The sequence below is a fragment of the Salvelinus namaycush genome, chromosome 17 (genome assembly GCF_016432855.1).
Source record: "Salvelinus namaycush isolate Seneca chromosome 17, SaNama_1.0, whole genome shotgun sequence".
Taxonomy (NCBI): domain Eukaryota; kingdom Metazoa; phylum Chordata; class Actinopteri; order Salmoniformes; family Salmonidae; genus Salvelinus; species Salvelinus namaycush.
This window is the reverse complement of record NC_052323.1, coordinates 13,278,341-13,302,578: the sequence shown is the minus strand read 5'-3', so window position 1 is coordinate 13,302,578 and position 24,238 is coordinate 13,278,341. Positions and strand designations below refer to the sequence as shown.

At 44.0% G+C, this 24,238-nt stretch overlaps 1 protein-coding gene across 2 annotated transcripts; it reads right to left on the bottom strand.

The window, feature by feature from the left end:
* Window positions 1–814: 814 nt before the first annotated feature.
* Window positions 815–23,460, bottom strand: LOC120062318 (GDNF family receptor alpha-4-like). Of its 2 annotated transcripts, none has more exons than XM_039012193.1 (9): window positions 22,658–23,460; window positions 12,486–12,767; window positions 11,387–11,464; window positions 10,824–11,175; window positions 10,506–10,615; window positions 10,107–10,241; window positions 9,728–9,864; window positions 6,117–6,313; window positions 815–2,230 (listed from the first exon to the last, which is right to left on the bottom strand). In XM_039012193.1, the coding sequence occupies exons 1-9, from the start codon at window positions 22,695–22,697 to the stop codon at window positions 2,146–2,148; spliced, it is 1,416 nt and encodes a 471-aa protein (XP_038868121.1). In that variant the 5' UTR covers window positions 22,698–23,460; the 3' UTR covers window positions 815–2,145. The 2 variants fall into 2 exon arrangements, with proteins under 2 accessions (XP_038868121.1, XP_038868122.1); XM_039012194.1 differs by having other exon boundaries at window positions 815–2,952; window positions 22,658–23,459.
* Window positions 23,461–24,238: the final 778 nt, after the last annotated feature.

The following is a 24,238-nucleotide window of genomic DNA, read 5'->3' as shown; positions in this document are numbered from 1 at the left end:
AGAGTAAACAAGGCCTTCTGTCTGTGCCAACGTGCAGCACGCACACGCACGCACGCACGCACGCACGCACGCACGCACGCACGCACGCACGCACGCACGCACGCACGCACGCACGCACGCACGCACGCACGCACGCACGCACGCACACACACACACACACACACACACACACACACACACACACACACACACACACACACACACACACACACACACACACACACGAGCCATGTAATGCCAATGTGCACCACTCTAATTACAGGTCCTGTCTCTCACAGGCTAGAACCCTTTCTCTCACTGACTGACTGATAGCAACGTGCTGGAGGGGTAGAGTCACGACAAACAGTCCCCCCCCACACACACTCTCAGCCCAGGGGCAGTGATCATGGAGGAGCAGAGAGCAGGAGACCTATTCGTTTTGATTGGACACAGTGGGAGAGAAACCTGTCTGATTATTTAATAGGTCTGTGATTGGTGCTCCTCTGACTCACAGACAGTGTGTGTTTGTGTATCTGTATGTGTCAGTGTTGGTGTGTGTGCACGTCAGTGTGTGCGGTTAAGCTGACAACATCACCAATGTGGCCGGAAGGCATGCGTTGTTATGATCATGAGCCGTCGGATAGCTAGCAACAATGACAAGAAGCTGGCATGTGGGGAATCATGTGGGACTCGTTTCAGCTAGTTGCATCTTGTTATTGATACCATGTCTTGTTTTGAGGTGTTTTGACTGATGTCATGTCTATGCTAAAATGGCAAAAATTCACAAGCTTGCTAACTTATAACTGTAATAATGTATTTGAGAGACAACAAGTGCTCATTGTGCAAATGTATTTATGTTTTCAATAAACATTTGGAGGGGGAAATATAGTTAACATGTTGTCAACAAATCTAAGCCAACACCGTCTGTTCTGCCCCACAGTTGCACAAGCCTCGGTTTTGTTGCTAAACAACCAACCCCTCTATGTGACCACAGTGTTTGGTAGGTTTGTAGTCGCTCTTCAATGATTTAACAATGCACTGGAGAATGTACTATTGAGGAGAACCGAGACAAAGCAGAAATACATCACAGTGATTTCATTAACCACACACTGACAACGGCCATTAAAGTTGATGTAGTGTTTCAATCATCATCATCATCATCATCACTGCCACTGCTTCAACACAGTATCACCATGTCAGAACTAGGACAGAGAATTGGTGCGTGTGAAGTTCATCTATAGGCCTTTTTTATATGTGCCCATTAAATGCAGTCAACTGTTGATAGAGGCACATTGGATAAGTGCCATCTCTGTGTTATTCAAATACCTTTTCTTGATTTGCTCATGTACATGGTCTAGTACATGAGCATTCAACTCTGACCCCACGAGGTCCGCACTACTTCTGCTTTCCTCCTCTACCTGATAATGCATTGCTCCCCGCTGGCATCCCAGGTCTAAATCGGTCTCTGGTTGGAGGGGAAGCATGAAAAAAAGCAGTGGGAACTGGCTTTGAGGTTCCACATTTGAATTTGAGGGATCTAGTCAGTGCATTCATAACAGTTCCAAGCCATGCTACTTAAGGTCAACTGCACACTGAAGCAGGAAGAGAAAGTAAGAAAACGTAAGATCATATTTCTTTTAATTATATTCATGTACACAGTGGAGGTGTGTGTCTGAACTGCAGAGAGAGGAAAAGCACACAACACAACCTGATCAAGAGAACACTGTGCAGGGTGTGTAGAGGAGGGGTCAGAACAGAACCTGTTCTGAGGGGTAGGGGGGCGAAAGCTGGCCCTCTCCTGTGGTACACAGACATGCTTAAAGGGAGCAGGGTGAAGAGAATCAGTGTATTGGCATCACGGTTTGTTTTCGTATTCTTGAACACCAGCAGAACAGTTCAGTGATCCTGAATGGTCTTTCCTGTCACTTTCCATTGTCCAATCGGCACAGAAGATAGTGGGGGGAAAGTCTCGTAGCCTGACTAGAAAGAGAGGAGATCGGTCCACTCAGCGTTGCAGCGTTCAGGAGAGCGAGAGAGCGAGGGAAAAAGCGTTTCATCATCATATTGTTGCTGTGCAGAGTAGTCAGGCAGCTCAGTTCTGCCTGCTCATGAATGCGTGTCTCATTTGCAGTCCCAGCGTGCGTCCTCTCCCCTCCTGAATACCCATCAGCCCATTGGGCCAGCTACCTGCAGGAGGCACGGCCCACCGGGCGGAAAAATGCTAAAAAGGGCTGCTTCACCTCTGGAGGTGCTGGGATAGAAAACATCTGATCATTATTCAGCACCATTTAGCATTATTTGGTGCTACAGTGAACAGAGGCAGAAACAAAGCATCACCAGGGATACAGAGACAGACAGACAGTGCTGAGTACAGATGCAGCATGAACACACCGTAACCATTGAGCATCCTCTGACCTGACAAGAGTCATCCCTATGTCCAAGACACAAACACACCCACACTAAGTCATCCTGATGGCCGATATACACTCAATAGAACATGACATTGTTGGTTACTGCGTGTATGCATCAATAAATAATGGCGTACACACCTGGTATTGACATTTTAATGAGTATGCAGTACAGTACTGTCAATTAAAGATGGGTGATTATTGAAGATGAAAGGTGATTGTGCATGTGAAAGCAGGGCAGGGCAGGTATGGAGCATAGAAAACTGGTTGAAACACTTCACACAGAAACGCTTCACACAGAAACACTTCACACAGAAACACTGAGCGTATGCATGAATACAATCAACGAATGCGTGTGTTACAGGTGTGGCGTTAAAGGAGGAGTTTAGGAAGGGTCGAGCTCAAACAAGCCTTTATGCTTTTGTTTCTTTTGTTATTTGTTTAAACTAACAGAAACTCTAAGAATGCTGTTCTGTCATCCTCCACTGTGTGTCTTGGCTGTAGCAGCAGAGCTGTGGCTGAGGTTGCGAGGCTGTGCTACAGTAGAGAGCTGATGCTTTAGGACCTAGGGAGTGTGAAATAGATCAAGAAGGGTAAGCCAAGCTACAGCACTAATACTGATATAAGCCTGCAGGCCATGTCAGCTCTCACTCTCTCTTCCTCTCCGTCTCTCATTCTCCCCCTCCGCTTTCCTCCCTTCATCTCTCCCTGTACATGTTTCTTACGGAGTGTGTGTCGTGTGTGTCATTCTAGTTCCTTGTGTCCCTTTCTGTTTGTGTTTTTCTTGCTTCGTTTTTATTTCACTCTGACTGTCTCTCCGCAGTGAACAGAATAACTAAGCCATGGTGCTGCTAACATTCCTGTTTCAGGCCAATGATGGTTTAAAATGCTCAAGTCCACGACAATCAGACACCAATGAACTAATATTTAACTGAGTGTGTGTGTGTGTGTGTGTGTGTGTGTGTGTGTGTGTGTGTGTGTGTGTGTGTGTGTGTGTGTGTGTGTGTGTGTGTGTGTGTGTGTGTGTGTGTGTGTGTGTGTGTGTGTGTGTGTGTGTGTGTGTGTGTGTGTGTGTTTATGATAGACCTGTAATACAAGCGAACATGAACAGTAAAATAATCCCTTCGGCTACCCTCCTACTCTATGTCAGTTGATTTAACGCATGGCTTCTCGACTTATTTATTTCAGCGATATTGATGTAAATGATTCTGTCTGTTGGCAGTGGCGAGGTGTCAGCAGACGACAAACGGCCACAACAACAATTAAAAAATAACAACAGACCTCGTAAAGACCCCACACAGGCCTGACAGGCACATCAATCTACCACCTATTCTCCTCCCTGCTCTCAATTAACCCCAGAAGGAGATCTGTGAGCGGCTAGCTGACCTTGGCATTAATGATGCTCATGTTCTACGGAATGGAAGCATAGATCTTCAGGTAAGCATGTTCCCCTTTCCTTTAGAAAAGAATGACTGATTGACAGACAATATGTGTAAGGGTCTGTTGTTCAGGTGGACAGTTGGTATGTGTGTGGTGGGTTATAATTTGATATTAGGGCCTGGGGAGTGACGCAAGATGCATACTGCAGACCTACCGCCACTTCAGCCCCTCCCTAACCCCACAACCCCCCCCCCCCCCCCCCCCCCCCCGCCCCCCTTCCCTCCTTTCTTTGTCCACCACCATCTCCAACCCCTCCGGATGGAAGTTAATTTTACACGTTCCCCAGAAATAGAGGAGACAAAAAAAACATTAGTGTCAGCAAAAGATTTATAAGACAGAGGAAATATAGGGCCAGCGATTCTCTACGGTACGTTTGCGCTCGAGGGTCTCTCTCTCTGTCTGGTTCACTCTTTTTCTCTCTCCCTCTATCGCTCCTCACCAACGATTTTCCCCCCAGAGCTCACCAGAATATAAAGGGCTCAATTCAATCTAACCCGCATTGCAGTATTTACGCAGTAGCTTTTTCCAATGATCAAATTAACTGACAGATTGATCTTGGGTACCGTATAAAAACCCACAACTACTACCATGGCGACCCCTCTCACAGGTATGCTTTCACTTTTCAGAATTAGAAATGTGTGGGAACGGGATGAATATGGTGAACATAAGACACTGGTGGGTTTGAATGAATTCCAGCCAAAGAGTTCACACCAGATTATATTATCTCAACTAAAACAAGTAAAAAGTGCAGAGGAAATGGACGATACACCAGAAACTCACTCCCTCTTTATCCCTTGTCTTCTATCGCTCTCTCTGTTGCTTTCTCTCTCTCTCTCTCTCTCTCTCTCTTTCTCTGTTTCTTTCTCTCTCCCTCTTTGTCTCTTTCTCCCTCTCTCTGTTTCTTTCTCTCTCTCTCTCTCTCTCTCTCTCTCTCTCTCTCTCTCTTTCTCTGTTTCCTTCTCTCTCCCTCTTTGTCTCCTTCTCCCTTTCTCTGTTTCTTTCTCTCTCCCTCTCTCTCTGTTTCTCTCTCCCTCTCTCTCTGTTTCCTTCTCTCTCCCTCTTTGTCTCATTCTCTCTCTCTCTCTCTCTCTGTTTCCTTCTCCCTCTCTCTCGGTCTCTTTCTCCCTCTCCCTCTGTTTTTCTCTCTCCTTCTCTGCCTGCGAGTGTCAACCCCAGACGGGCGTCTACACCTACTGAGAAGATATTAGATTTTTTATTACTTGTATCAGTTTTTTGATGATGGTGTTTTATTTGTATTTCTGCAGCTGGTTTTTCTCCCAGGCCGCTGTGCTGAGTCATTTAGACACAGGTAGAGCAATAAACCAAAAGTGCTTGCATTATGAACACCTGCTCTTTGCGTGACAGACTCACCAGGTGAATCCAGGTGAAAGCTATGATCCCTTATTGATGTCACTTGTTAACTCCACTTCAATCAGTGTAGATGAAGGGGAGGAGACGGGTTAAAGGAAATTTTCTACGCCTTGAGACAACTGAGACATGGATTGTGTATGTGTGCCATTCAGAGGGTGAATAGGCAAGACAAAAGATTTAAGTGCCTTTGAACGGGATACGGTAGTAGGTGCGAGGCGCACCGGTTTGTGCCAAGAACTGCAACGCTGCTGAGTTTTTCACGCTCAACAGTTTCCTGTGTGTATCAAGAATGGTTCACCACCCAAAGGATCCAGCCAACTTGATATAACTGTGGGAAGCACAGGAGTCAACAAGGGCCAGCATCCCTGTGGAACGCTTTCGACACCTTGTAGAGTCCATGCCCCGACGAATTGAGGCTGTTCTGAGGGCAACTCAATATTAGGAAGGTGCTCCTATTGTTTGGTATACTCAGTGTACATTCCTTCCTAACACTGACTGTAAGCACTTCTCCATCACTGGAGAGTACAGAGGTATGAATGGACAGAGTGAAGCTTGGATATACTAAAGCGCTATCGGACACATGGTAACCTGTCACATGTCTTCACCAAAGGAGGAAATTACTCACATATCATCTATCAAGTCACTCAGTTTAACCTCCCTCTGTCACTGTGGAGTTGGTTCACCTCTATGTCTGTCATACACAAAAAGTCTCCATCGGGCAAAACCATCACCTGACAGTGGGAGGTGAAGCAATAAAAAGAAAACAGACTGTACAAGACCGTCTCAAAAGGAAGAGAGAAGGAAGGAAGCAATAAACACTAGAGGTCCTTTATCTTCTCTTATTTTCTCCCTCCTCTCTCTCTCTGTGCCTTTCTCAGAGACTCTGTGTCTGTGTGCAAGGGCCCCGCCCCTCCTTACCCCCAGCTCAGAGAGGCTGACAGTAGCAGAAGGAGCAGCAGCAGGGAGGGAGGGGGGGCTGAGGACAGACGGGGGGACACCCCCCCACCCCCAGAACCCAGATTGGACACCGTGGCCTTCTCAGCATAGAGAGGGATCACGTCAAACTGACCCCCCTCCTCCTCTTCCTCATCCTCCTCTTCCTCACTCTGCTCCACCTGAGATAGAGAGAGATATATATATATTGTTAGAGGAGAGGAAGGGAGAATGAGATGAGGGATGAGTGAGGAGAAGAGAGGGGAGAGAGAGAGAGAGAGAGAGAGAGAGAGAGAGAGAGAGAGAGAGAGAGAGAGAGAGAGAGAGTGAATGGAGCGAGGGATTACAATGTGGAACACGGAGACGAGGGAGAGAGAGCGAGAGCAAAGAGGGGAGAGAGAGAGTGAAGGAGGACAGAGTAGGAGGAAGGATTAGGGGAGAGAGAGAGGAAAGGAGAGAGAGAGAGAGAGAGAGAGAGACAGATGGGCATGCATAAATTAATACTGATGAAGTCTGATTGATGCACTGCCTCTTGTGAACACCTTCATCTAATCCTCTCAGAGAAAGAGATGGGGGGAGAGGGAGGGAGAGAGAGAAAGAGAGAGATTAAGAGATGTAGAAAACGTGAGGGAGAGAGATAATTGAAGAGAGGGAAAGAGAGGGAAAAAGAGGGAAAAAGAGAAAGGGAGACAAACAGCCAATGAGAGAGAGAGGCACAAAAGAGAGAGAGAGAACGGAAAAGAGAGAGCGAGAGAGCGAGAGAGAGAGAGAGAGAGAGAGAGAGAGAGAGAGAGAGAGAGAGAGAGAGAGAGAGAGAGAAAAGGAAGAGAAAGAGAGTATTGGAATCCCCCTGGTCTAGCTCGCAGCTCAGATAATCTCTAGCTGTGTTGAGCATGCGGGGAGCAGAGGAGACAAAAAGCGCTTCACTGTCACTCTGCTCAATGGACCAGACAGGGTTTAGCAGTCAGCCACCAGCAGTCACTCCTGTGGTCAATGGTCATTCCAGCAGCCTGTTGTCACGACAGTGGTCAATGGTCAGAGTGCTAGAGGTGTGTACTAGGTTGAACATTCTGTACTTGATGGTTAGCGTTCAGTCAGGTGGTCAGTGTCTAATCGAACGGTCAGTCAGTGGTCAGTCCATCTGTTTGTGGTCCAGCTGGCAGTGGTCAGTCCATCTGTTTGTGGTCAAGCTGGCAGTGGTCAGTCCATCTGTTTGTGGTCCAGCTGGAAGTGGTCAGTGCTGGGTGGAGTGGTATTTTACTTTGCTTTATTTGATTGCCAGTTGTGTGATTAGTGTTTGGAGGAGCGATGCATGTTTCTGAGTGATGGTAGTTCAGCTAAAGTGATGAGTCGTTCAAAGTGTTGAGTCATGTTGAATAGTGTTCAGTAATGTAAGGTAGTATTGGGTAGTATTGAGTAATGTTATGTAGTATTGGGTAGTGTTGAGTAATGTTATGTAGTATTGGGTAATGTTGAGTAATGTTAGGTAGTATTGGGGATTGTTAGGTGGCATTGGGTAATGGCAGGTTATGTAAGGTAATATTGGGTAATGTCGTGCAATGTTAGGTAGTATTGGTAATGTTGAGTAATGTTAGGTAGTACTGGGTAATGTTAGGTGGTATTGGGTAATGTCAGGTTATGTTAGGTAATATTTGGTAATGTTGGGTAGAGTTGAGTAATGTTAGGTAGTATTGGTCATGTTGAGTAATGTTAGGTAGTATTGGGGATTGTTAGGTGGCATTGGGTAATGGCAGGTTATGTAAGGTAATATTGGGTAATGTCGAGTAATGTTAGGTAGTACTGGGTAATGTCAGGTTATGTTAGGTAATATTTGGTAATGTTGGGTAGAGTTGAGTAATGTTAGGTAGTATTGAGTAATGTTAGGTGGCATTGGGTAATGGCAGGTTATGTACGGTAATATTGGGTAATGTCGAGTAATGTTAGGTAGTATTGGTAATGTTGAGTAATGTTAGGTAGTACTGGGTAATGTTAGGTGGTATTGGGTAATGTCAGGTTATGTTAGGTAATATTTGGTAATGTTGGGTAGAGTTGAGTAATGTTAGGTAGTATTGAGTAATGTTAAGTAGTATTGGGTAATGTTGACTAATATTAGGTAGTATTGGGTAATGTTAAGTAATGCTAGGTAGTATTGGGCAATGTTGAGTAATGCTAGGTAAATTGGGTAATTTGAGTAATGTTAGGTAGTATTGCGGGTGGGTGGGGTTATATCCTGCCTGTTTGGCCCCTCCTGTCTCAGCCTCCAGTATTTATGCTGCAGTAGTTTATGTGTATGTTCTCTCTAATTCTCTCTCTCTCTCTTTCTTTCTTTCTTTCTTTCTTTCTTTCTTTCTTTCTTTCTTTCTTTCTTTCTTTCTCTCTCTCGGAGGACCTGAGCCCTAGGACCATGCCTCAGGACTACCTGGCCTGATGACTCCTTGATGTCCCCAGTCCACCTGGCCGTGCTGCTGCTACAGTTTCAACTGTTCTGCCTACGGCTATGGAACCCTGATCTGTTCACCGGACGTGCTGCCTGTCCCAGATCTGCTGTTTTCAACTCTCTAGAGACAGCAGGAGCGATAGAGATACTCTGAATGATCGGCTATGAAAAGCCAACTGACATTTACTCCTGAGGTGCTGATCTGTTGCACCCTCTACAACCACTGTGATTATTATTATTTGACCCTGCTGGTCATTTATGAACATTTGAACATCTTGGCCATGTTCTGTTATAATCTCCACCCGGCACAGCCAGAAGAAGACTGGCCACCCCTCATAGTCTGGTTCCTCTCTAGGTTTCTTCCTAGGTTCTGGCCTTTCTTGGGAATTTTTCCTAGCCACCGTGCTTCTACACCTGCATTGCTTGCTGTTTGGGGTTTTAGGCTGGGTTTCTGTGCAGCACTTTGTGACATCGGCTGATGTAAGAAGGGCTTTATAAATAAATTTGATTGAAATTTGATATTGCCCAATGTTAAGCAATGTTAGGTAGTATTGAGTAATGTTAGGTAGTATTGGGTAATGTGGAGTAATGTTAGGTAGTATTGAGTAATGTCGAGTAATGGCAGGTATTATTGAGCAATGTTATGTAGTAGTGAGTAATGTTAAGTAGTATTGGGTAATGTTGAGTAATGTTAGGTAGTATTGGGTAATGTGGCGTAATGCTAAGTAGCATTGGGTAATGTTGAGTAATATTAGGTCATGTTGAGTAATGTTAGGTAGTATTTGGTAATGGTGTGTAATGGTAGGTAGTATTGGGTAATGTTGAGTATTATTATGTACTATTGGGTAATGTTGAGTAATGTTAGATAGTATTGGGTAATGTTGAGTAATGTTAGGTAGTATTGGGTACTGTTGAGTAATATTAGGTAATGTTGAGAAATGTTAGGTAGTATTGGGTAATGTTGAGAAATGTCAAGTAGTATTGGGTAATGTTGAGTGATGCTAGGTAGTATTGGGTAATGTTGAGTAATGTTAGGTAGTATTGGGTAATATTGAGTAATGCTAGGTAGTATTTGGTAATGTTGAGTAATGTTAGGTAGTATTGGGTAATGTTGAGTAATATTAGGTAGCATTGGGTAATGTTGAGTAGTAGTACTCACAGCGTTGTTGCTGAGCTCATCCTGGGCGTTGTTGCTGAGCTTGTTCTGCTGGTCCAGGGGGGAGGGGCGAGGGGAAGGGGGAAGAATGCTCTCCACTGGCCGAGGGGGTAAGCTACCCATGGTACTTATGGAGTTCTCTGTGAGACGGACAGATAGACACATTACATTACATATTGTGTGTGTGTGTGTGTGTGTGTGTGTGTGTGTGTGTGTGTGTGTGTGTGTGCATGTTCACATGCGTGCATGAGAGCGAGTGTAGCTGACCATGTGACAGATTGATGGATTGAAGTGTCAAGTAGTAAATTCATTGCTTGCCGTATAGAAATTGCATTGATTGGTTAGACGGTTAATTGACAGGTAGGTGGATGTATAGACTCACCCAGACAGGCGTTATTGGTGAACATGTTCTGGATCTTCAGGCAGTTCTTCCATTGGTTGCCACTGCCCTCACAATTGCACCACAGGGCCACGTCCATAGTGCTGTTGCTAAGGTAGTTGGGGGTCATGATGGTGCCTGGAGGAGGGGGTCAAAGGTTACAGAGGTCAACTCCTACTGCAAAAGGTCAAGTCCTACCGCTGGCCATCTGACACCCCCACTCACCCACCCCTGACATGACCCGATAACACCGTCTTGTCATCTTTATCACTCTCTAGTGATCCACCCAAATCTATATACTAGAATACTCTTTATTCTCTCCGTCTCTCTCATCTCACCCCTCTCCATCCTTCATATATCTGCATCCCTCGTTCTCCTATAGCCTCATCTCATCTCTCTTACCGATGAGTCCGGCATAGGATTTGAGGCACACTGTTCCACTATCTCTGAAACAGCGAGAGGGGGAATGGCCGGAGGACTGGCAGTTATGCTGGAAATCAGCCAGTCTGGACCTGAGACAGACACAGACACACACACACACACACACACACACACACACACACACACACACACACACACACACACACACACACACACACACACACACACACACACACACACACACACACACACACACACACACACACACACACATATGAAAATGTGAGCGCTTATAAGAGACAAATGTGTTTATGTGTGTGTACATGTTGTGTGTCTGACCTGCAGAGATGGTCCCTCGTGCAGGAGCTCTGCAGATGCAGACAGTTGGGCTGTTTCCCGTCTCTCTCCTGGTAGGAACAGGACGGGACGATGGTCTTCCTGCGTCTCTCCCCACACAGTTTGTCAGTACAGGGGCAGAACAGCAACCCCAGGCTGTACTCCCCCGGGACGCGCTCCAGGAAGCGCCGCAGTGCCCGGTGGCACTTCTGCCTGTTGCAGTGGTCCAAGCCTGGGACGCGCTTAGTGCAGGCCAGGACGTACTCAGACCTCAGGGACCCGCATTTCTCATATAGACCACAGTCCTGGGCTGCCTTCAGACATGCGTTCTGTCCATCGAGAGGAAGAGAGGAGGCTGAGAGAGAGAGGGGAATGGGGAAAGATAGAGAGGAGAGATACAGAGAGGAAGAGGGGAGCGAGGGAGATAGAAAGAGGAGAGAAAGTAGACATCTGGTCACTTGAGGGCTGTGTAGATGAGTTGATTGATTGGGTTTTGTAGTGTATTGATATATTGACCAGGAGTGCCTGAGGGTTTTAATGTAATGGGGGATTGTGTCGTTGGCTACCTGCTGCCACTATGGAGGCCATGTGAGACATTTCCACTGGCGAGTCATCATAGGGAGACGCCTCCAAGTCCTCATAACCTACATGATCACAGAGGAGAACATCACATTACAACCTCATCATGACAACATCGGAGACGACGTCATATCACAACCCAACACCATGATATCACATCGTAACCTAACCATGACACGCAGGAGAGATCACCACATAATCTATGCATCCCTAATCGCATCATAATCTCCCAACACCACAGGAGACTGAATCACAAGATAACGGAACACGCAGGGAAACATCACATTATAACAAGGACTCGAATCAGACAACCACCATTTCATTATATTCACACAGCTTCTGCCAACATCATAATAACACCTACTCTAAAATCTATCGTGGATATATTTACCTAATAATAGGCATGTTGTTCCAGATTTGAAATAATTACATGGTATGGGTACAACCTAAATATACATATTTTATTCTGTTCATATGTAAATCCCGTTCATTATTTTTCATAATGACACGGTAGGGGAGAGCACTCTCTCTGTTGTGTTAGAGTAGTGTGTAATTACCATATGCATGGTGACTAACAGGGCATGGGGAATAACTCCATTAGCTGTCATTCACCCTCATCGATGTGCGGACGGAATGGCACCCTATTCCCTACGTAGTGCACTACTTTTGACCAGGACACATAGGGAATAGGCTGCCCACTATGTAGGGAATAGAGTGCCATATAGGACGCAGACAGACGAGTGGCCGTGCTCTGACGGTAGCATCAGTGACATCACACGGTGGCTGTAGGGACGGGTCACAGAGGACGGCTAAGGGTCCAACCTAGTCGTGGCCAAATGGTGAGTCAAGAACCAGTGGTGCTAGAAGTCTATACTGAATCCTTACTTCTACAAGCTAGTAACAAACATACACATTTCTGTCACACACACACACACACACACACACACACACACACACACACACACACACACACACACACACACACACACACACACACACACACACACACACACACACACACACACACACACACACACACACACACTTTTCCCTTTTTCACACACGCTCACACGTACACACACTCACTCTGCAGGATCCTGACACTCCAGTAGACTCGGAGGCAGTGCTCCTCTCTGCGTGCGCCGCGCTGACACTTGCAGGCCAACAGGGGGAGGTAGTGTAGGGCGCTCAGGGCCTCCAGGCACTCTATCCTGGCCTTGCTCCCCGGCGGAGCCTCCTCCTCCTCGGACACACAGTACTGCAAGGTGCTGTACAGCTCCTTACACTGGGGATCTGCTTCACACCCACTCTCTGCCTCCAAACAGTCCATAATGCCCGGGGGGAGGGGCGGCAAGGAGGTGACCACATCTAGAGGGGGAGACAGAGAGGGGAAGGGGAGGGGAGAATGGTCAGCCATCTCTACATTCAAAGACTCAATCATGAACACTCTTACTAACACTTGTAAGGCTGCTTCACGTGATGCGTTGTCTCTACCTTCTTGCCCTTTGTCATGTTGTGTTGCTACCGTGTTGTTGTCATGTGTTGCTACCATGTTGTGTTGTTGTCTTATAGGTCTCTCTTCATGTAGTGTTGTGGTGCCTCTCTTGTCGTGATGTGTGTTTTGTCCGTTCTTTTTAGGTTTAATCCCCCCGTCCCGGCAGGAGGCCTTTTGCCTCTTGGTATTGTAAAAAATAATTTGTTCTTAACTGACTAGCCTAGTTAAATAAAGGTTAAAAACATTTTTAAAAATCACTCTGTGCTACAATGTATTTGTCTTCGGGATGAATGCACCGACACTGAATATGAAAAGCCAGTACTGTCCTCTTAAATATTTAATTTGCTTGGACGTGAAGGAATTTTCATTGAGTGAATCCAAATGTATTGTGATGAGTTTTCCATATTGTGTGGAGAAAAGCCAGAGCTTACACAGCACGAGGCTTCATATTTGGGAAATACCTCATATTTTACCCCCAAAAATGTTCTGCATTATATGTTTGGCTGCTCTCCACTTTTATTTGTAAACCAAAAGCAAAATGCTCCCTTGGTAAAATTCAACGGCTCACGCACAGACCTACACACACACGCCCTGAGAGAGACCCTTTTATGTCTGGCTTATGCGGTGGGGGAGACTGAGGGGCGGAGCCTATCATTACTACAAAACACAACACCACACATCCACAGGAGGGGGTAGAGCAATCTGTCTGTGACACACGGACACAGACACCCTGCCACACACGCACACTAGATGAATGAAGTGGTTGAGAGAGCAAAAAGAGATTAATATTCAACAGAGCAGCAAATGTAAATCGAATATAATGAGTTTCATGAAATAGACTACCCGAGACACCAGGCACAGCATAGATCAACGGGAGAATGCAAATTGACTAAATAAAGTACAGTGGGGTGCATGTACGCTTAAACACCAGAGCACCAACTACAAAAACGAATGACCCATGTCACTTAAAAACCTGGAAGCTCATCAGCCTTCCCCCCTAAACTAGTCACGCGTTGCCATAGACATACCAGGCGAATCACTCACTGTCACATGACGTCACATTGATCTCATCACCTTTCAAAAGGAGAAGCTGAGAGGGCCAGTATGTATGTGGTTTATAAGACATTATAAATGCTCATACACATGTTTACAGCCAAGTTATAAAGCAGTACACCTATAAGGTTTAAGTAAAGTGTTCCTGTTTTACTTGTAACTGATCCTGGGCCAGTTCTGATGTGTTGTTCATTAATGGTTAGGGATAGGTCACAGATTGGGAGAGCTGGCTCTAGATCAGTGGTTATGGGTGCAGTGCAGTGCTATCCCAGAGTTCAGTTTAAGGAGCGGTGAGGTCCCCATGGGTACAGCAGAACGGCATATGACAGAGTTCCAGTGAAGATACACACATACACACCAAATCTCCCAGTCAAGGAGACAAAATCCGTACACACCATCTGTTGCTCCTGTGTTTGAGATTCCAAATCCTAGTTCTCAACAAACCAACGACCCCTAGACTGCCCTAGTCTCTCTCTCTCTCAATTCAATTCAATTTCAATTTAAAGGCTTTATTGGCAAGGGAAACATTTACATTGCCAAAGCAAGTGAAATAAATAATAAAGAAAAGTGAAATAAACAATAAAAAATGTACAGTAAAAATTACACTTACAAAAGTTCCAAAAGAATAAAGATATTTCAAATGTCATATTATATATATATATAAATATATATATATATAGTGTTGTAGTTAAAGTACGAAAGGGAAAATAAATAAACATAACATAGGTTGTATTTACAATGGTGTTTGTTCTTCACTGGTTGCCCTTTTCTTGTGGCAACAGGTCCCAATCTTGCTGCTGTGATGGCACGCTGTGGTATTTCACCCAATTGATATGGGAGTTTATCAAAATTTGATTTATTTTTGAATTATTTGTGGGTCTGTGTAATCTGAGGGAAATATGTGTCTCTATCATGGTCGCACATTTGGCAGGAGGTTAGGAAGTGGAGCTCAGTTTCTACCTCATTTTGTGGGCAGTGTGCACATAGCCTGTCTTCTCTTGACAGCCAGGTCTGCCTTCGGCAGCCTTTCTCAATATCAAGGCTATGCTCACTGACTCTGTACATAGCCAAAGATTTCCTTAATTTTGGGTCAGTCACAGTGGACAGTGGTCTCTCTCTCTCTCTCTCTCTCTCTCTCTCTCTCTCTCTCTCTCTCTCTCTCTCTCTCTCTCTCTCTCTCTCTCTCTCTCTCTCTCTCTCTCTCTCTCTCTCTCTCTCTCTCTCTCTCTCTCTCTCTCTCTCTCTCTCTCTCTCGCAAACCCTTTGAAACATACGACTAATAAAACTTCAAACGTGAAACACACACAGACCTTGGCTTTCCCTGTCCTTATCTGAACACACAATCCATATTCCAAACAAGATGTTTTATCAACCCTATCATCACATCTGTACACTACGTATACAGTGCATTTGGAAAGTATTCAGACCCCGTCACTCTTTCCACATTTTTTCCACATAACAGCCTTACTCTAAAATGGATCAAATATTTTTTCCCCTCATAAATCTACACACAACACCCCATAATGACAAAGCAAAAACTGTTTTTTAGAATTATTTGCAAATGTATTAAAAATAAAAAACAGAAATACCTTATTTACATAAGTATTCAGACCCTTTGCTATGAGACTCGAAATTGAGCTCAGGTGCATCCTGTTTCCATTGATCATCCTTGAGATGTTTCTACAGCTTGATTGGAGTCCACCTGTGGTAAATTCAATTGATTGGACATGATTTGGAAAGGCACACACCTGTCTATATAAGGTCCCACAGTTCACAGTTCATGTCAGAGCAAAAACCAAGGCATGAGGTTAAAGGAATTGTTCGTAGAGCTTCGAGAAAGGATTGTGTCAAGGCACAGACCTGGGGAAGGGTACCAACAAATTTCTGAAGATCCCCAAGAACACAGTGGCCTCCATCATTCTTAGATAGAAGAAGTTTGGAACCACCAAGACTCTTCCTAGAGCTGGCCGCCCTGCCAAACTGAGTAATCGGGGGAGAAGGGCCTTGGTCAGGGAGGTGACCAAGAACCCGATGGTCACCCTGACAAAGCTCCAGAGTTCCTCTGTGGAGATGGGAGAACCTTCCAGAAGGACAACCATCTGTGCAGCACTCCACCTATAAGGCCTTTATTGTAGAGTGGCCAGACGGAAGCCACTCCTCAGTAAAAGACACATGAAAGGTGGCTTGGTGTTTGCCAAAAGGCACCTAAAGGACTCTGAGACCATGAGAAACAAGATGCTCTGGTCTGATGAAACCAAGATTGAACTCTTTGGCCTGAATGCCAAGCATCACGTCTGGAGGAAATCTGGCACCTTCCCTACAGTCAAGCATGGTGGTAGCAGCATCATGCTGTGGGGATTTATTTCAGCGACAGGGACTGGGAGACTAGTCAGGATTGAGGGAAAGATGAACGGAGCAAAGTACAGGGAGATCCTTGATGAAAACCTGCTCCAGAGTGCTCAGAGCGAAGGTTCACCTTCCAACAGGACAACAACCCTAAGCACACAGCCAAGACAACACGGGAGTGGCTTTAGGACAAGTCTCTGAATGTCCTTGAGTGGCCCAGCCAGTTCCCGGACTTGAACCCGATCGAACATCTCTGGAGAGACCTGAAAATAGCTGTGCAGCGATGCTCCCCATCCAACCTGACAGAGCTTGAGAAGATTTAATTAACAGGTGTGCCGTGTTAAAAATAAATTTGTGGAATTTTTTTCCTTCTTAATGCGTTTGAGCCAATCAGTTGTGTTGTGACAAGGTAGGAGGAGTATACAGAAGATAGCCCTATTTGGTAAAAGACCAAGTCCATATTATGGCAAGAGCAGCTCAAATAGGCAAAGAGAAACGACAGTCCATCATTACTTTAAGACATGAAGGTCAGTCAATTCGGAAAATGTCAAGAACAAGAATTGTTCTTATAGGCACTTTAGTATTGCCAGCCTAATCTCAGGAGTTGATAGGCTTGAAGTCATAAACAGCGCTGTGCTTCAAACAATGCTAAGAGCTGCTGGCAAACGCAGTAAAGTGCTGGTTGAATGAATGCTTATGAGCCTAATGCTGCCTACCACCGTTCAGTCAGACTGCTCTATCAAATATCAAATCATAGACTTAATTATAATATAATAAACACAGAAATACGAGCCTTTGGTCATTAATATGGTCAAATCCGGAAACTATCATTTTGAAAACAAAACCTTTATTCTTTCAGTGAAATACGGAACCGTTCCGTATTTTATCGAACGGGTGGCAACACTAAGTCTAAATATTGCTGTTACACTGCACAACCTTCAATGTTATGTCATAATTATGTAAAATTCTGGCAAATTAGTTCGCAACGAGCCAGGCGGCCCAAACTGTTGCATATACCCTGACTCTGCTTGCAATGAACGCAAGAGAAGAGACACAATTTCCGAAGTTAATATTGCCTGCTAACATGAATTTCTTTTAACTAAATATGCAGGTTTAAAAAATGTATACTTCTGTGTATTGATTTTAATGTCACGCCCTGACCATAGAGAGCTTTTATTCTCTATGTTGGTTAGGTCGGGTGTGATTTAAGGGTGGGTTATCTAGGTGAATTATATTTCTATGTTGGCCTAGTATGGTTCCCAATCAGAGGCAGCTGTTTATCGTTTTCTCTGATTGGGGATCATATTTAGGTAGCCATTTTCCCATTGTGCTTTGTGGGATCTTGTCTATGTTTAGTTGCCTGTGAGCATTATTTATAGCTTCACGTTTGGTTTGTTTGTTTTTTTGTTTTGTTCTTTGAAGTTTTCTATTCCATAATAAAGGATGGAAACATACCACGATGTATCTTGGTCTACTCCTTTTGACGAACATGACATTTAAGAAAGGCATTGATGTTTATGGTTAGGTACATTTGTGCAACGATTGTGCTTTTTCGCTAATGCGATTTGTTAAATCATCACCCGTTTGGCGAAGTTGAGGTAGGCTGTGATTCGATGATAAATTAATAGGCAACGCATTGATTATATGCAACACAGGTCAAGCTAGTTAACCTAGTAATATCATCAACCATGTGTAGTTAACTAGTGATTATGTGAAGATAGATCGTTTTTTATAAGATAAGTTTAATGCTAGCAAGCAACATACCGTGGCTCCTTGCAGCCACAAGGTCCTTTTGATGCTGCACTCGCGTAACAGGTGGTCAGCCTGCCACGCAGGCCATGCCAATTAATCGGTTGACCTCTAAAATAAATCACTACTAAAGGACACCAATAATAAGAAGAGACTTGCTATGGCCAAGAAACACAAGCAACGGACATCAGACCGGTGACAATTTGTCCTTTGGTCTGGAGTTCAAATTGGAGATTTTTGGTTCCAACCACCGTGTCTTTGTGAGACGAGGTGTAGATGAACGGATGATCTCCGCATGTGTATTTCCCACCGTAAAGCATGAAGGAGGAGGTGTTATGCTGTGGGGGTGCTTTGATAGTGACACTGTCTGTGATTTATTTAGAATTCAAGGCATACTTAACCAGCATGGCTACCACAGCATTCTGCAACGATACGCAATTCCATTTGGTTTGGGCTTAGTTGGACTATCATTTGTTTTTCAACAGGACGGTGACCCAACACACCTCCAGGCTGTCTAATGGCTATTTGACCAAGAAGGAGAGTGATGGAGTGCTGCATCAGATGACCTGGCCTTCACAATCCCCGGACCTCAACCAATTTGAGATGGTTTGGGATGAGTCGGACTGCAGAGTGAAGGAAAAGCAGCCAAAAAGTGCTCAGCATATGTGGGAACTCCTTCAAGACTGTTGGAAAAGAATTCCAGGTGAAGATGGTTGAGAGAATGCCAAGAGTGTTCAAAGCTGTCATCAAGGCAAAGGGTGGCTATTTGAAGAATCTCAAATATAAAATATATTTTGATTTATTGAACACTTCTTTGGTTACTACATGATTCCATGTGTTATTTAATAGTTGTGATGTCTCCACTATTATTCTACAATGTACAAAATAGTAAAAATAAGAAATACCCTTGAATGAGTAGGTGTTCTATAACGTTTGACTGGTAGTGTATATACATTTGTAAGAACTTCTAAAAACCTGTTTTTGTTTTGTCATTATGAGGTATTGTGTGGAAATTGATAAGAAAAAAAAAAAAAATCATCCATTTTAGAATACGGCTGTAATGTAACAAAATGTTGAAAAAGTCAAGGGGTCTGAATACTTTCCGAATGCACTGTACCTTGTCATTTTTCATGCATGTTATTTTCTTTCTCTTGCCGTCATCCCTCTTCATAAGGAAATCATAATGGAGGTACACTCCCCTCTAGGTTGTTCCAAATGATTTCAATCATTTTCTGATTTGAACGAAACCATTCATACATGTTTTCCCATGGTGGAAGTAGTCAGCAAAACATTCAGGAGATAAAGGTGCTCAAAATTGACCCATTTTGCATGCCCCACCATACCACGAAAGTCTTCACCACTGAAAAGGATAAACTATTCAGTTTGATATCATTTGAAAGCTTAAAAACAGGTTTGTCAAACTACTCTAGGATTTCTTCAAAAAACGTTTGAATGAAAAAAAATGTCATTTTTTAATCTTGAATGTAAATTATCTAAAAACGCGTAAACTCCAACAAAAAAAAAATCTTTTTCACAAATGTTGTACTTTAGACCCAATTTTACATAATCTGAGGTGTTTGTGTTGTGCCCAACATTGGTTGAGACACTGCATAGTCTTGAATACAGGGTAGGTGTCATTTCAATCATAGAAATGGAACTCATAGAATGGACCTATCCCTTCAGACCCCTGCAATTTAGCTGGTACACCACTGACATTTAAGTTGAATTGAAACTTTAACTTCCGATTACTACCAGAAACATGTCCACCGGTCCACCCACTGATGAAAGTCAACTTGGGAATGTCTATTCTATTATCTATAGTTCTGTGATTTCAATAGGTTTCCTACGGAAGATTGATAGTTTAATTTATAACAATGGATATTCCCACTCAAGTCAACATTCTATGATGTGTGGAACTCCAACCATCCATGTGGTACCATATGAAAGTTGAAATTTCAACATTACTCACATTTTAGTACATTTATTAGCCAAAACATGACACCCATGCCGTATTCAGGGTGGGGCGGCAGGTAGCCTAGTGGTTAGAGTGTAGGACTAGTAACCGAAAGGTTACAAGATCAAATCCCTGAGCTGACAAGGTAAAAAATATGTTGTTCTGCCCATGAACAAGGCAGTTAACCCACTGTTCCTAGGCTGTCATTGAAAATAAGAATTTGTTCTTAACTGACTTGCCTAATTAAATGAAGGTAAAATTTCTATATGATAAACTGGGTGGTTCCAGCCTTAAATGCTGATTGGCTGACAACTGTGGTATGACAACAATTTATTGTTACTGCTCTAATTACGTTGGTAACCAGTTTATAATAGCAATAAGGCACCTCGGGAGCTTGTGATATATGGCCAATATACCATGGCTAAGGGTAGTGTCCAGGCACTCTGCGTTGCATCGTGGGTAAGGAACTCTGCGTTGCATCGTGGGTCTTTGCCGTGGACTATTTGCATTGTGCCCCCCCCCAACCTGTCTTTTACGCTGCTACTCTCTGTTTATCATATATGCATAGTCACTTTAACTATACATTCATGTACATACTACCTCAATTGTCCCAACTAGCCGGTGCCCCCGCACATTGGCTACCCGGACTATCTGCATTGTGTCCCGTCACCCACCACCCACCAACCCCTCTTTTTCACTACTGCTACCCTCTGTTTATCATATACGCATAGTCACTTTAACCATACCTACATGTACATACTACCTCAATTAGCACGACTAACCGGTGCCTGTATATAGCCTCAATACTGTTATAGCCTCGCTATTGTACATAGCCTCGCCACTGTTTTTTTCACTGTCTTTTTACTGTTGTACTTATCTATTGTTCAACTAATACCTATTTTGAAATAAAAAATTGCACTGTTGGTTAGGGCCTGTAAGTAAGCATTTCACTGTAAGGTCTACTGTTCTATTCGGTGCATGTGACAAATAAACTTTGATTAGATTTGATATTGGCCATATATCATACCCCCTCGGGCCTTATTGCTTAAGTAAGCTGTGTCTCAACCAATGACGGGCTCAACACAAAAACAGCTCAGATTACGTAAAATACAGTCTGAGCTGCAACATATCTAAATATTTATTTTATTTTATTTACACGTTTGTAGATAACTGACTTTAAAGCTTAAAAAAATATTGTTTTTATTAAGATTTTTTAAATTTTTATAAATCATAAAGCAATTTGACAACCCTGTTTGTAAGCTTTCAAATTATATCAAACTGAACCGTTAATCTTTTTCAGTGATGAAAACATGTCTCATGGTATGGTGGGAAATGCAAAATGGGTCAACTTTGAGCACCTCTATCTCCTGAATGTGTTGGTATTCATGTCCAAAAAGTTACTTTCTGACCACTTCCACCATGGGCAAACATGTATGGAAGGTTCAAATCAAAAGGGATGCAGTGAGAAAGTGATTCAAATCATATGGAACCTCTTTATGACCATTTCCAATGCCCTGCTGTTCAAACCCCGGCCTCCCGCTATGCGGTAAAATCACCTCGGAAGGAGATATCAGGTGGGCGGGAGTCTAGGCCTAATACACTTTGGAACACCTGTCACCGGAGTGTGTGACACGAGATGGGCGCGCGCCCTGGGAGGCTGTCAACACATAGTGCGCGACCCCGCCATGTGGCGCCCAGTCCCGGTGTCTGTCTCCGCGGCTATTCAAACACACCTGGACGCGCATCTGGCCTCAAGCACCTGCGTGCCGATAAGACGTCAACCACGATTCCGCTGTTTGCACACCGGTGTCGGTTGAATGCGCTTCCTCATTGAACAACAACTTTACAATTTATTCTGATGTGCGGTTGGAAGTGAGGTGAATTTGTATTAAGATTTTTTTTAAATCAAGAGACCTGTAAGCCAAAAAGGTGTTCGCGTTAATCAAAACACGCTCAGAAAAAGAGAAAAAGACACCGCGCTGATATACGATGCGACCCTTGGGACCCTTGTCGACTAGGCCTACACCAGCACCTCAAACACACAATAATTAACTCGGCTAATAAATAAAACTTTCGATCCGTGGGGGAATTATGCGTGCAGTCTATGCCTCAGGCGGCAGCAACTCACAGAGGGAGCGGAGACTTGGGGATGCCAACTTCCGAATATCCAAAAATAGTGGTTGTACAAGAGATCATCAAACTTTGCCCAAAGTCTGTAATGGAAATGTCTTAAGTATTTTCAGTAATCAGATCACAAAGTTGAAATTCAAGTCGTTTCCATTTGTTTCCTAAAATCTCTAATTTCCTCAAATATTCCTGCTGTCATAAAGGTTTAATTAAGAGCAGCCTAGATTCAAGGAATACATTCCTTGCAAAGAGTACATCTATTTGGAAAATTAGAAGCCATGCCTGCATCCAAAGCTCACTGAAAACGCGCATTTGAACCATGTATGTAAAATGTTAAATCAAAAATTGGCGTTGTGGGCAATTAGCCTTATTACGTCTTCAGGCTTTAAATACGATATTAGTAAGGTGTCATGATTGCCTATACAATCATATTGCTAAAAAAGTGATTTTAAGGCTAGATAATAGGCTAGATATAGCCTGAATGACTGACGACAAAAATGGATGTAACAGCATGGATACCTTCCTGCATCTTACCTTGTATGAAGATGCTGAGCAGTATTCCGAGGAACAACATCTCCGTTATGGGGCGGGAAGAGGCACCGGGACACGAAAAGGGAGATGGAATTTGGACTTCGTGCGTTTGCTCCGCCACGGCTCTATTCGTCCGCACACCGACCCGCGTCACTCCGCTCAACGTTACATCCAGCGGGGGTCACGCTCCACGGTTCTGGGTACGTGTTGCAGGTGTATAGTCCTGTATAACGATTAATTCCTTAGATTACACTGGTCGAGAAGACAGCTAAAATAGTTTGACTGTCACCACCGCCAAAGTGCGCAGCGTGTAGCGCGTGCCCCGATAGACTGAACACAATTAACCAAGACTCCCAAATACAGCTGTGGAACATCAGGTTACTCTGCATCCATAGATAGTGTCAAAATTATGGAATATTTTTCTAATGCCATTTCTCTCTCCGCAGTGGCACTAGAGGAGCCCGTCTACATGCTCCCGGAGACGTCGGGAGACCATGAGGATGACAGATGCAGTGCAGTTGGGTTATTAACCGGCGGTCCCTCCTCCTCGCGCTCGTCCGTTCACTGTGCGACAGTGGGTTAAATGCCATACACAGCTGCGTCCTGATGATTGGCTCAGAAGAAGAAGTTCTCAGATGCGGCGACGGGGGACATATAGTAAGGGGTGTACCAGGCTATATTACGTCTGGACATATTCGAGTTTCCTCATAGTTTCAAACTAAATAGGATTTCATGGACGTTTGTATTTCATGTAGCCTACCGTATTACAACAGCCATGTCTGAATGCAGGTCCCCTTATCCTCGGACTGATGACATGATGCCCTGGTGTGTTTACTCATGTTGGGTCAATGAAACTCAGGTCATCCATGTAAATATTGACCTTTGGACTTTCCTGTCAACACCTCTCACCGTTGTGAAAGATTTTGGCTAGTGCACAGGCTATGCTATCATGGCCCCAGATCTGTCTGTGGCTTGCCAACTGCTTATTGTCAAGCCAAACGCTCCCTTTATATTGACTGACAAACTTTTCCATTCTGTATATTCTGTTGCTGCCATGCAATGCCATTCTATCTATTCTACAGTCTATTCTGTTCAATTCTATTCTATTGAGGGGGTGAGTGTTGAAGTGGATGTGTAGCCTAATGTGCAAGTGGAGAAGAGGCTCAGGGAGGTTTATGGCTGGGCAGCCATAAATAATCATGACAGAAGCGATGAGAGGAGGATCATGAGTCTTTAAATTATTCACGCAATTTCATAATTGGCAAACTCACTGGCTTGAGAACTGTGTAGTTTACGAGCTGGAATCTGCATGCTAATGAGGCCAACCTGTCAGGGTGTCACTGATTATAAGACAATGGAACAAGAAAACAATTGGGATGCTTATGAAAAACATTAGCCTACTGTGTTAGGCATACTGGTTTCTTGTACAACGATGTTCAGAATATTCAACTTCAAATTTTTAGACCGATAAGAGAGAGAGAGAGAAACACAACCTATATGACTTCTGCTGTTGCTGGTATTCGCAATCCGGTATTCACTGCTTGTTTGCTATTTTCAACCTCAAATTGCCAACAGCAATCATCA

Excerpts from the sequence above, each read along its gene's own strand:
- LOC120062318 (XM_039012193.1), bottom strand. The coding sequence starts at position 22,697 with ATGTTGTTCCTCGGAATACTGCTCAGCATCTTCATACAAG. Across the intron at positions 12,768-22,657 it reads GCTCAGCATCTTCATACAAG|ATGTGGTCACCTCCTTGCCG; the intron begins GTAAGATGCAGG and ends CTCCCCCTCTAG. Across the intron at positions 11,176-11,386 it reads GGCCTCCATAGTGGCAGCAG|CCTCCTCTCTTCCTCTCGAT; the intron begins GTAGCCAACGAC and ends TCTCTCTCTCAG.